General features: G+C 44.5%; 1 protein-coding gene across 2 annotated transcripts in view; it reads right to left on the bottom strand.

Annotated features, from left to right (window-relative positions):
- STK39 (serine/threonine kinase 39) overlaps window positions 1–8,755 on the bottom strand; it is a 313,878-nt gene extending 305,123 nt beyond the window's left edge. The window contains exon 1 of one of the 2 annotated variants that reach the window (XM_047082584.1): window positions 8,430–8,755. In XM_047082584.1, the coding sequence (XP_046938540.1) occupies window positions 8,430–8,634 (205 nt within the window). In that variant the 5' untranslated portion in view covers window positions 8,635–8,755. Of the gene's footprint in view, window positions 1–2,018; window positions 2,463–8,429 lie in introns of those variants that run through there. The other variant, XM_047082585.1, reaches the window with a different exon arrangement.
- Window positions 8,756–12,909: the final 4,154 nt, after the last annotated feature.

Genomic DNA, 12,909 nt, shown 5'->3' with positions numbered 1-12,909 from the left:
TCCCACATACAATTGGTTTTAAAAGTCAATTTATCTAATTCTTCGATATCCAAGAAGTTTCTCAAAACTAAACTATAGCTTATTCTCAAATAACTGGCAAGTGAAAAGAAATGTGAAATACTTCAGCATTTACTCACATCAGATTCCAAAGTGTTTATCCAAATCAATTCTAGAACTAAAGCATAGCCAATCCATTCTCTAAAGAGCAGCTATTTCTCCTCAGCTTCCTTGTTAAGCCAAGTCTAACATGCCTTTCTAATTAACACAATGATTTCTTTCCTCATATCGAAACACTGACCAATGAATGGCAGATTTGCAAAAAGAAACGCTCAAAAGACTGGAATCACCATCTTGAAATTGCTTTGGTGTAATTTTAAAAACAATGTCCCGAAGAAAAATGTAAAACTTTGTAGGATTACATGAAGAATTCTATTTAAACAGGAAAAAAAAAGCTTTCCCAATAAAGACACCATAGAGGAATTATAACACCTACTAGGTTGATTCTGACGTAAAAAGAAAAATGGTCTATCGTCTTAGCCATATCCTGTCCTATCCGCACAAATCCTATTACCCTGGGTCCCTTATTATTTATAAAAATACAACCCCTGCCATCGTAACAACCTTTGAAAACCACCTGCCCTGATGTTCTGTTCCTGTGTTTCACTTACATCCTTGATCTTCTCCCAACAGTCCTGATTTCTACACAGCAAGAGGCCCCGCAGAACTTTAAGGTTGGGTTATATATAAATACGTAAACAGGAAGAGAGAAGTCATGGGTATGCTCAAGAAAGGAAAGTTCTAGAAAAGAGGAGACCAGTACTGGGACCTCCCTGTCCTGCTCTACAATGCCTAAGTAAAAGGATGCCACACGGGGCAGGAGGCCGGGGGCCCTAAACCTGGAGAGGCCATCCCGCAGTCCAATGACCTCAGGAGAGCCAGGCCGCTGCACGCCTGCCTACCTGCACAGTACAGGCAAGCGGAAGCACTCAAATGCTTACTCTTCATCTGGGAGGATTAATGAGCTAATTTCTACAGAGCCCTTTAAGCTGATTGGCCCTAACGTAACTAAACAATCAACATCGTCAACCACAGGCAAGATCAAATCTTGAGGATCCAGGGAGGCAAATTTTTAGAAGTCAGGCAACGTTCCCCTTATGTAAGAAAGTAAGGAGTGTTTGTCCCCAGAGTTCAGGCTTTAATCCAGAAAACATTTATCAAATACTTAATTCGAGGTGTGGAGTATGGACGCTAGAGACGCTGTCCTCACAAAGGAGTTAACATCCAGCACCCTAATGGGCAAAGAAGCTACCAACTTGCATGCAGTGTGAGGATTGCCAGGGGTAAAATACCCAACAGAGCAAAGGAAAAGGAGGCTTAAGGGCAGAGACTGTGTGAAGAGAAATCATTTATTCCAGGTCTTAACAGGGAGGCCAGATCAGGGTGTGTTCAAATGAACATGCATCAAGCTATATACATTTATGGTATGGACACTTTTCCACATGCATGTTATACTTCAATAAAGGTAAAAATGAAAAGGAGAGACAGTGTTCTCTGTTAAATACATGAAAACTGAACGGTAGGGTGTGAAATGGTGTTTGAAACAGAGTGAAAACTTGCCTCTCAAGGCTAGGAAAGCATGAAGCATTTCAAGAACGGCAAAAGGTTCCCACTGGCTGGGAGTCTGTCTGCAAATGAAAACGACAAGGAAGGTCTGTCCGCAAAAGGCAAGAGACAATTCCCAAAAGGCCTTAAAAACCATGCTTAGAGTTAACCTTAAAGATGACAGAAAAGCCACTAAAAGTGTTTAAGCCTAGAGTAACTGACAAAAATGTTGGCATAGCACCACCATTTTGGGAAGAGTGCATCCCGTAGCTGGAAGCAAGAACGGAGACAAGGAAGCTGGTCAGGAAATTATTACAAGAACCCAAATAAGAACCGATAAGGGCCTGAACTAAACCGGTGATGGCCAAGGGAAGAGTTGAAGACAGAGCAAAGAAGATTCTAAGGATGCAGAGTACCTAGGACTGATGACCAATTAGATGCGGGAGATGAAAGACGACGGGCGAGCGTGGGATGACCGGCGTCCTTGCGTCACGCGCCAGGGTCTTAAGGAAGATGGAGGATGTCGACGAAGCTCATCAGGATTGAGGCAAAGGAGGACAGACGATGAGTTTAACTGTGAGTGCCACATTGTCCGGAGCATCTAAACCAAGACATACAAAGGGCAGCCGACGCGCCAGCCCCCAGAACAGGGAGACCCTCAGCATCTCAGGTGGCGGCTGCAGCCGCAGACATACATACGGTGAAGTGGGATCCTGGAGCAGGAAAGGAGGAGGAGAGAGGACAGACGGTGCCAAATGCTGCGGAGAAGAGAAAAGGGAACCGCAGCGTCCCCGGGCTGTGGCCCCAGGAGTTGGCACCGTGATCGTGGAGATGCCAACTTTGGTTTCTTAGCAGGAGGGCAAAGAGCACAGTGGGCTGAGAAGTGAATGGGAGGTTCTTTCAAACAGCTTAGCTGTGAAAGGAAGGAAAGAGATAAGGTAGTGGCTAGAAGAGGAAGGACGAGTGAGTGTTTTGTTTTGTTCTCATTTGTTGTTAAAGATGAGAAAGACCTGAGAGTATTTTTAAGCTGAGAGGAAAGCAGGGAGGGGAGAAAGGAGATGGGGAGCAAGAGTGATGACTTTATCTGAACACAAACGCTCCTGTCGTCTCATGCACTGGGACTCGGCGATGTTTCTTTTAGTCAGCAGCATTTCCTGCCAGCATGGCAGCCTCCACAGGGCCAACCGAGAGGTGGAAGAAAAGTGCAGTCTTAGCAGGTTGTTCTCAGAGCCCTGTCATAATGGGCTGTTCCTCCCAGCAACCTTTCCCGCAGGATGCTCTCACCACTTGTCAGAGGGCCATTTGGCACCCAAACCCCTGAGCTCTCCAAACCACCAGGAGCTCCACAGGTCCCTCAGCTTCCTCCTGCAGAAGAGGGCAGGTGCGACTGGAGGCCACTCCACCCCCCCCCCCGGCGTGGGCTTTGGGGACCCCCCGCGAGCCCCCTTCCAGCCACACACCAGAAGAAGGCCACCAGCCGGCAAACTCCCCCTCCTGTTCCCCCCCACAACCCCCCCACAGCCCCGGCTAGAAAAGCGAGCAGAGAAAACGCTTCGAGCCACTCCAACATCTCACCAGAGACAGGGCTGTGTTCTCTCCTGATAATTTGAATCTGATTAGCAAATGTCGCTTTTAGTAGTTATGACTAAGACTAATTGAGAGCATGCCCCGTGCCAGGCACTCTTCTAAGTGCTTTACATTCTCTCAATCCTCACAACCCTATTTTTATCATCTCCATGTTACAAGTGAGGAAACTGAGTGCAGACACATCTAAGTAATTTGCTCAAGGTCACAAGGCCAGTGATTGCTATTGCCAGGATATGAAATAGACCAGGCCATCTGACTCCAGAGCCTGCAATGTTTTAATTTATTCTCAAACATCATAAAAAATGTAGTGTATAACAGACTATCAGAGACAGGGAAAAATTCATAATATTATTGGTCACAAATCAAAAGCATAAAGTACTGTAGTCATTCTACCAAAAGTTTCTTTTCTACCTAGAGAATTTTCTCACATAGCATTTTGGACAGCACATTTAAAAGAGCATTTCTGTGTTCTAAAACTGTTATCCTTGTTGATAAGCTCTGTGGATATAGAAAAACAAAAAACAAAATCCACGTTGAACCGTTCAGTATATAGGGATGAATTGTATGGTACATGAAGTATACTTCATTAATGCTGTTTATCTTTTTAATGTTTATTCATTTGTGAGAGAGAGCAAGAGAGAGTATAAGCACACGCGTGAGTCGGGGAGAAGCAGAGAGAGGAGGAGAGAATCCCAAGCAGGCTCGACACTGTCAGTGCAGATCCCTATGCGGGGCTCGATCCCATGAGCTGTGAGATCATGACCCGAGCCAAAACCAAGAGTTGGATGCTCAACCAACCAAGCCACCCAGGCACCCTGAAGCTGTTATTTAAATGGGAGAGTAAGTGAAAATTATGCAGAAAGGTATACTGATAAACTTGAAAAAGATAAAAATTTCATGAAAGATACAAACGACCAAGGTAAAAGACAAAATCCAAATAGTAAATACAATATATAGCAAATACATTAACTGAATGAGTAATACATTCACTTTCAAAAAGAAACACAAACTTTAAGTGAAGATGGTTTCACAGGTGAATTCTATAAGAGCATTTCTCTTATGAACGTAACTACTGCCACTGAATTATACACTTAGAAAACGGTTAAGATTGTAAATCTTATGTGGTATTTGCATATTTTACCACAATAATACAAAAGTACAAAAAGAGTACTTCTATATATATTTTTCTCTTTACAAAAAAAAGGTGAAACGATATGAAAATCAAAGCCTTGTCTTAGGCCATACATCTGAGGGCTCTTTTAGTTTAAAAGATGAAATAAAATAAAATGGCCAAACTAGCAAACCAACACTAGCAGCAAAGCAGCCCAGTTTGCTGGTCTGGAAGATCAAAATACACACTCTGTGCCTGGGCCCTCTGAGGTCCTAGAAAAACGACTGTGACCCAATGTAGCTCTCAACGTCCTCAAGATCCCTCTAGAGTATCCATAAAACCAGTTCTAATCCCTAAACCACAGAACCCGCACAAACTCTGAGAGCACAGAGTGAGGCAGAAGGTCTCTGGGCTGCTGCTGGCAGGTCTCATTTTAGGAAAGGCTGCTTGAAAACCTGGCTGTATGCCCTATTGTCTGGGTTTGGGGAGATGCATCTGAATGGTTAAACAAAGCGTCACAGGAGAGAAATAAAGTATTCAGAGGAGCCCTCCATCAAACTATAGCTAGGATTCTCGGAACCAAAGTCTTTTGTTGACCGAGACCAAAAATCAAATGTATTACTTTTAGATCATTCTAAATGACCACTCAGGGCAAAATGAAGCAACCCTGAGAAAGCAAATACAAAACTAAAGAAAGGCTTATCCTGCAAAAAAATCTAAGGAAATCAAACTTACTCTGAGGCATAAGTCAATTTAGGGTTTCTCTGAGGAAAATCAGCCAAGAAAACAGCCCCTGACGCCATTATCTGACTCAAATACAGAAACTGGTGTTGCAGCGACCACAGCTCTTTGCCAGAAAAGTTCCTTGAGGTTGTTCAATTCTACAACAGATGCCCAAGACAACATTTACACGATTCACTGTTCATTCTGTTCAACAAAGGTAATACCATTGACATCACCAACAAAGAAACTAATTTTTCAATTGTCTTATCGTTGGTTAACCCTGATAGTTCTAAAGAAACAATCTTAGGGTGGGATGAAGGGGAGAGGTAAGGAACAAAGGTTAATGAGGCTGAAGGGTATAAAGAGGCTAGAAAACCTCCCAAGAGCCATTCCTTATTTAGGAGACGAATATTTGAAATCTACTATGACAAGGGTATCGACGGCTAAAAGGAGGAACCTAATAACTTCACAACATTTTCAATCCCTCCAACAGACTTTACATCATTTCCAGGTCATGCATAAACTTCTGAACCAGATTAACCCTAAGAGCATTACAAATTGTCTATTGATCTTTTACAACAAAAGAACAGCAATGCCACAAGAAACCTTTATTTTTAGACCTGCAAAATCCTGTGTTTATTTTTCTAAAACAGGAGTCAAACAAATGAACCTGCTCTGTTTGGACTTTTGTAAACCTATTCTCTCATAATCCTGAGGCCCCAATCTCTGCGCAGAAGGAAATGAAGAAAAAGTACTCTGTGCCACGCTGTAAAGTTAAAACACAGTGCCTCCCTTGGTCTTTTCTGCTCAGGCACATCCGAGCCTCCTGCTGGTCACAGCTCACATTGCTGGAGCCCTATCATATGACACCTGCCACACGGACAGGGGAGGCAAAGGCTCTCCACCCGCATTCATGTTGAAACTAGTTCAGTGTCTGAACTACTAACTCTCCTGCATGTAATGTTTAAGCAAAAGTGCTTAACCACAAGTTCACTTGTAATCACTCAACTAGCATTAAACACTAAATGGAAATGGGTTTATAATTCCCTATAAACATTAAGCTCTTGCAAAACCCTATTCCCGTGCTCTGATTTTTCAATAACATGGCCTCCACACAGACCACCTTTTAGTTGGAAAACAGACGAGATAAATTTAAAATGGAGAAAAGGCATGCCTACAGTCTGAATGTACAAAAATAGGGGTAGAAGTAATAAGCAGGTGTTTTTGCTCTCAAATTCCTTAGGTAAATTGACCAACCATAATTAACAATGCTGTTACTGCGAGCAGAGAAAAGCCCTGCACTTAATCCCTTCACTTAAATTAAGATTTTATTCATTAATTCACAAAACTAGTCAACTCAAAATACTATGTTTTCAAAAGGCAAAGCCCACATTTTAACTCTAATAATTAACAAAATGACCAAATAAATTGATAAGTAAATTCTGGTGTTCCTGTGTTCCCCTCCCCCTTCCTTTGTGCTCTCCCAGTGCTCACACATCACATCTTCTAGAACCGAAGTCCTTGAGGGCAGGAACCATTTTCATTAACTTGTATGCTTCTGAACATCTAGCACAACGCTTGGGACACAGTAAGCCCTTAAATTTTGTGGCACAAATTAAAAAATAGGGGGTTACATGCTTGCTATGAAGCATGTAAAAGGAGAGGCAGAGGAGATCAATGTACTTTGCCTCAGGAGAAGCAAAAGGCTTCTCAAAGAAAATTCTCTCTAGCCTCGGGAACTGTGTGAGATTCACTACAAAGATGGGCACTCGGATGAGAGAAGAGCCTGTGCCCAGGCAATAAGGAATGTAAAACCATGTGTCACAGGACAGCAGCATACTCAGGGTACAATCAGTACAAGAAGAATAAGGGAAGGGGCAAGCCTGTTGAGGGCAGGCAGTAACACTGAAATACTGAAGGGGCTTATATGCCAGGTTAAAGCACTCTTCACTGAATAGGCTTTGAAAAGCCCTGAAGGTGATTTAATCCAGCCAATGACACAAAGACACATTCCTTGAGAATCTCTGGCCCAAAGTTGTTTAAAGTCTGGGTTTTCAAAGAATTTTATATAGAGATGTCTCTTTTAGATTATTTGAAGTTTTTATATCCTAGGTTACTGTTCGGCCCATCATTTTCTCATATATATGAAATATATGCGTATCTCGGTCTATGCTGTTTCATTCACACAGTGGCAGGTGATAAAGGCTCATTTAAACATCCAATGAAATTCTGTTTTAATTTTTTGAAGGGGGTGTGGAGAATTTTTTAAAAGAAAAGCAAATATAATGATAACATAAATATCTGAAATTCCTTTTTCATCACAGTACTTAAACATCAAGATATGGGAAAACTACGTCCTAGCCCAGCCCCAGTAAGGTTAGAAGCTGAGGGTGCACTTTGCCTGGAGGCTTCCCCAACTAGGTTTAACAAGACTCTCAAAAAGGACGATCCGATAGGAACCGTTCTAAGTGAAGGGGTCAACACAAATCTCCTGGCCTTTCACGTGCTCGGCCTAAGGAAAAGTAATGCCGGCTTCTTGCCGTTGACTTTGCCAGGCTTTTAAAAATGTAAGATAAGGTGATATTTGTGAGCCGACTAGATGGCACCGAATGGCAGGAAGCAGATCACAGAAAGCCTCGGGTTTCATTCTTGCAGCTCGGCCCTGAACCAGAGGAAAGCACCGGCCCGGTGCAGGGCAGAAGGCCAGGGCGCCTGCTTTCCCCGGGCGGCCAGGCTGGGCGGCAGGCGGCGCGCCAGGGTACCGAGAGGCGGGTACCGGGGCGCGCCGGGCTGCAAGGCGGGCGCAGAGCAGCGGCTGCCAGGGAGGCCGGCATCCTCCCCAATCTCGGGAAAGAACCTGGCCCCCTTACCCACGGCGTGAGGCCGCTGACAGGAGGCAAGGGCGCGGAGCTTGAAGAGCAGAGACGCGGCTGCGCCCGCAGAGTCCCCCAGGACGCGGCCCCCCGGGCGCAGCGCGGGGGCGCTGGAAGCCCAGGGCGGCGCCCCCGCAACCCCACCTCACCCGCGACTGCCTGCCTGCGTGGCCACCCGCCACGGGCTGCGGCCCCATCGCGCGGGAGGAGGGTGATGCGGCGGCTTTGCCGGTCCCCTGCTCCGCCGCCCCGGCGATCGGGAGATAAAAGTTTGCAGCATGCGGCTCGTCTGCAGTGCGAGTCACATCCGCCGCGCCGCCTCCTGCAGCACCAGCGCTCAGAGAACGAACAAATAAATTAAAAAAAAAAAAAAATACTGTTGAAGCCGGTAGGCCCCGAAGCCGGCAGCTCTGCCTCCCGGGCGTGCATGCAGGCAAGCCCAGCATCCCGCACCCCCTCCCGCCCCCGGCCGCGCCTCCCTCCCGGCCTCGGTGCCCGGCCTGGGCCGGCCCCGCCGCTCCCGCCGCACTGACCGATAACCTCCTGCAGCTCGTACGCGTCCCTGCAGATGGGCCAGCCGACGGCCTGTGCCGCCGGGGCTGGGGCCGGAGCCGGCGCCGCGGGTGCTGCCGGGGCCGCCGCTGCTGTCGCGGCCGCGGGGACCGCCGCCGCCGCTGTCACCGGGGCTGTCTGCTGGGGCTGCTGGACGTGCACGGGCGAGCCGCTCGGCTCCGCCATGATGCTGCCGGAGGAGAGCGGGAGGACGCGCCGGCCGGCGGACGACCTTCCACTTGAAACTTCCCTTCCCTCACCGCCGACACCTCTCGTCCGGCGCACGCCCTCCCCGTCCGCCGCGCCGCCGCCGCCGCCGCCGGAGCCAGCCACGAGGGGAGGGAGCGAGGGAGGCCGAGCCGGGCGGAGGGAGGAGGCAGCGCCGGCAGAGGCGGGGTGGGGAGGAGGCGGCGGCCGCCGCGCTCGCCGCGCGACCCGAGCCTCGTGCGCGCAGTTCTCTGCCTCCGCGAGGGGAACCGCCGCCCCGCCGCCCCCTCCCGCTCTGCTCGCGGCCAGGGAAGTTTCCACCGGAGGGCAGCAAGACGGGTTTGTGTTTGCTTTAGGGGCCCGCGTTCCAGACAATCAGGCTCTCCAGAAGATGCCCCCTGGGGACCCCGAGGGCGGGGTCGTTGAACCGCCGCCAGGTTCTCAGATTCAGAAGTCGCCTCTGCTAACGAGAACCTGAAGTTCATTTACAAGTTAGCGAGAGAGACACCTACACGCGGGCCGTTTGTAGGGCGCCAGTTAAAAAATAACCCAAGTTGTAACTTTCCTGCGCATTACCTGCCAATATCCCTTTCCCACCTTGTCTAATCTAATCGCAGCCCTTCTATTTTTTTTCTTAGTGAAACAAGATTCCTTAGGTCGCTGGCTGTTCCCAGACTTTCTTCATTTGTTACCTACCGGCCGCCCGGATCCCAGGGAGGTGCTATAAGGGCCTGTGAAGTTAGAATTTTAAAAATGTTAGGGATTTGGACACTATTTCAAATTCTATACTCTTAATAGCATGCCACATTAACCCCTCTAGGGACAACAGATAGCAGGCATTTCTTTTACAGAGCATACTGTGTCTTAAATAAACTGCGTTGAAAACTCATGATTAATTGCTGCTTTTTTTCCAACACTGTCAAAATTACCTCATCTTTAAAACTGCTATGGTTTAACCATGAGTCTTCCTAATTATAGGTGTCGTATTTCACACTGAATGTTCCCTGTGTTCCCTTGGTAGTAATGACCAAGATTACACCATTCTTGTCTTAAGCAGAAACGGTGCAGTGAAGCAGTGGTCATATTGGTCATTTGGCCAAAATTGGGTAGTTTTCATGACAACTACTGAATAAATGAGTAAGAATAATAAGCATTATTTAAAAAAAAAAAAGCTCTAAGAAAGATTGTGATACTTTGTTTTCTGTGTTTATACACAAAAAATCTCAAGTTTTTCTTCTAAAGATAATTGAGAGGCAACTCCAAAACTCATTGGGACGAATGTTATATGTCAAACACTGATATAAACTAGAATGAGCGATGCTTAATCTCTTACAGTATTATGGAACAGATGGGGTATAGCAACTATGGTACTCTGGTCTATAAGCAGAAATTTATGCTGAACTAAGAAAGTGTACATCTTTTATGCATGGGTGTTCAAAAACTGCCTATTGATTTTAATGCCTGTCAAGAAACAGACAACTTCATGAACAAGTAAATTCCAGGCCTCTGATGTTTTAAGTAATGAGGAAAAGGAAACAGGGGAGATCTCTGTATCTGCTCACCTTTTCAAGGGCTGCACCCAACCCCAAAGAACTTTTAAGGACTGCTTTTAAGGGAAAAGAAAAATAATTAAATGACTATGACCTCCATTTTTGTCATATGAATTTATATTTTGAATTTCAAATCATGAAGTGAGACTGTGAAGGCCAAGGAAAGTTCTTGGAACTTAATAGGAAAACATGATGCTGTCAGGATCAATAGCACAGATTTGAATCAAACACAGATCACTTAGTTTCCTGCAAAGAACAACTGTTCCATAGTCACATACCAGATATTTGTACCCAGACCACCACTTTCCAAATGGCTACCAGAATGACGACTTAACAAAGCTGATGTCTCAGTGCATTCCCATCACTACCATGAGGAAATCAGTTTACAGAAGACTGTTTACTACCAGTGGCCTTTGGAATCATTTTTATATATGAAGAAAAGAACATGAATTATATTTTTAAATTATAAAATTATAAAAGCATTATATTAGAATTTTAAGTCAATATTTTCATAAACAATTGAGTAAAGTGGTACATAAAACTTAGAAATATGTGTATTTAAAAAGTACTCAACTGTGGAGCACCTGGGTGGCTCAGTTGGTTAATTAAGCATCTGACTTGGGCTCAGGTCATGCTCTCACCAGTTCGTGGGTTTGAGCCCCGCACCAGTCTCTCAGCTCTCAGCACAGAGCCGGCTTCAGATCCTCTGTCTCCCTCTCTCTCTGGCCCTTTCCTGCTTGCACTCAACTGATAGGCAATTTTTTTCCCCCTGAAAGCCTATTACTGAATTTAAACTGAATGATGGCAGGGGAGGAAGCCTTTAAAATATAAACAAGGTTTACTTCAGTACATAAAGAATACATTCAGTCAGAGACTTTAAAACATAGAAAAAATAAGAGTTTAAATGTTACTGAGCATTTACAACTGCCTCATTATAAGTCAGAGTTTCTCAAGTTCAGCACTTATGATATTTTGTGCCAGATAATTCTCTGTGTTGTAGAGATCTGTTCTCCTGGCCTCTATCACTAGATGCCAGTAACACCCCCCACTCTCAGTCATAACTGTGAAAAATCCCTCCAAATGTCCTCTGAAGAGCAAACTGCTGCCTTAGATGAACCGAATATATAAAATTTTCATCTTATAAACAGATTATTGTAGTAGTTATTTGCCTTACAAAGAGCTTATATAGGGGTTCAGTTATTTATTCATATATCCTGAAAGGGATCAGAATCTGCTACCCTAAAATAATGCCACTTTGGCATAAGGACTATTTTAAGCTGAAGGCAATAAAGAAACAACAGACACAGGAAGAGCTCTCTGCTCTCCCCTATCTGCCTAAAAGCAGGGCATAAATTTCCCTTTTGTAAATGGAATTTCCATTCATAAAGGAAATTTCCATTTGCAAAGGTGCCCCCTCTCCCATACCAGGAAGAAGAGAATGACTCTTATCACCGAGATGGCCCTGAAATGAGTCTGCATGAACAATCTGTATCTATCATCAGTTTACCTTATGTATTTCCCAGTCACCTTCCCATGATTTACCTTCGCTAGAGGCCAAACCCCTTTTTCCCTTGTCAAACCACTTCTCCACAATTTATCACCCTTTGTTAAAATGGTATATAAGCCCCCCGGTTCTACTCATCCCTTCGGGTTATTCATCATGTAGTACTCACACATGTATGATCATTGCACATATGCAAACAAACTTTATTTTTTACTCATGCTAATCTGTCTTTTGTCAGTTCGATTCTCAGGCTTCCAGTTACTAAAGAAGTTCCTAGGAAGTTAGAGGAAGTTTTTTCCTCCTCTGCAGTCCTTTGAACATCTAAGAGAAGATGTGTAGTGTAGTGGCCACAGCCTTGAATAAAGAAAGTGCCAGAATCAAATCTTGCCCCCAACATGTTTTTTTATTTCTGACTTTGGATTTATTAAACTAAGTCTCAATTTCCTCATTCACAAAATCAGCATCATAATAACTTCCTCGTGGGTTGTTACAACATAATCTGTAGGTAAGCAGCTCAGCAAAATGGCTGGCACATAGTAAATGTTCAATAAAATGAAAACCCTCATTGATGTCACCAACATCATTATTATTATCTGCCATGATTTGTAACAAAAAAATATATAGGAGAAAGATATGTAATAATGGCAATCATGAACTGTACAGAATATAAGCTCTCTGACGGCAAGAATTTTTGTTCCTTTGGTTCACTGCTGTTTCCCAGTGCCTGGAATAATATCTAGCACAGAATGTACTCAGTACATATTTGTTGAATGAATATAACACTTTTTAAATGTATAAAAACATGCTTTTAAACATCAGAATGAGTCAGCTATGTCAAGGGTGGATTACATGGGAGGAAACTGAAGGCGGAGAGACCTATTTGAAAGCCACTGCTATAGTCAAGTTAGACAAATATGCATGAGAATAAAGCTCATGATATTAAAGATAATGATGAGGAGGTAGATTTAAGAATTATTTAAGGAGCACAGAAATGGAACTTGATGACAAATGAGGTTCCTTTAAAAATCAAATTGCCCCAATGCATTAAAAAAGTAGATGTACACAAGTACAATATATAAAATGTCTTTAAAAAAATACATCTACTGAAGGAATGGGAGGCTGTTTTGATTGACAGATGGTCTTTCTCTCATGGGTAACCTGTAATCTACTGCAAAGTCACTGCCATTGCATGGTGGGAAA

The sequence above is a fragment of the Lynx rufus genome, unplaced genomic scaffold (genome assembly GCF_022079265.1).
Source record: "Lynx rufus isolate CCGP_SWC_20201006 ecotype Redwood Valley unplaced genomic scaffold, mLynRuf1.p SCAF_2, whole genome shotgun sequence".
NCBI lineage: Eukaryota > Metazoa > Chordata > Mammalia > Carnivora > Felidae > Lynx > Lynx rufus.
Note: the sequence above shows the minus strand (reverse complement) of the source record. Positions and strands in the feature narration are given on the sequence as shown.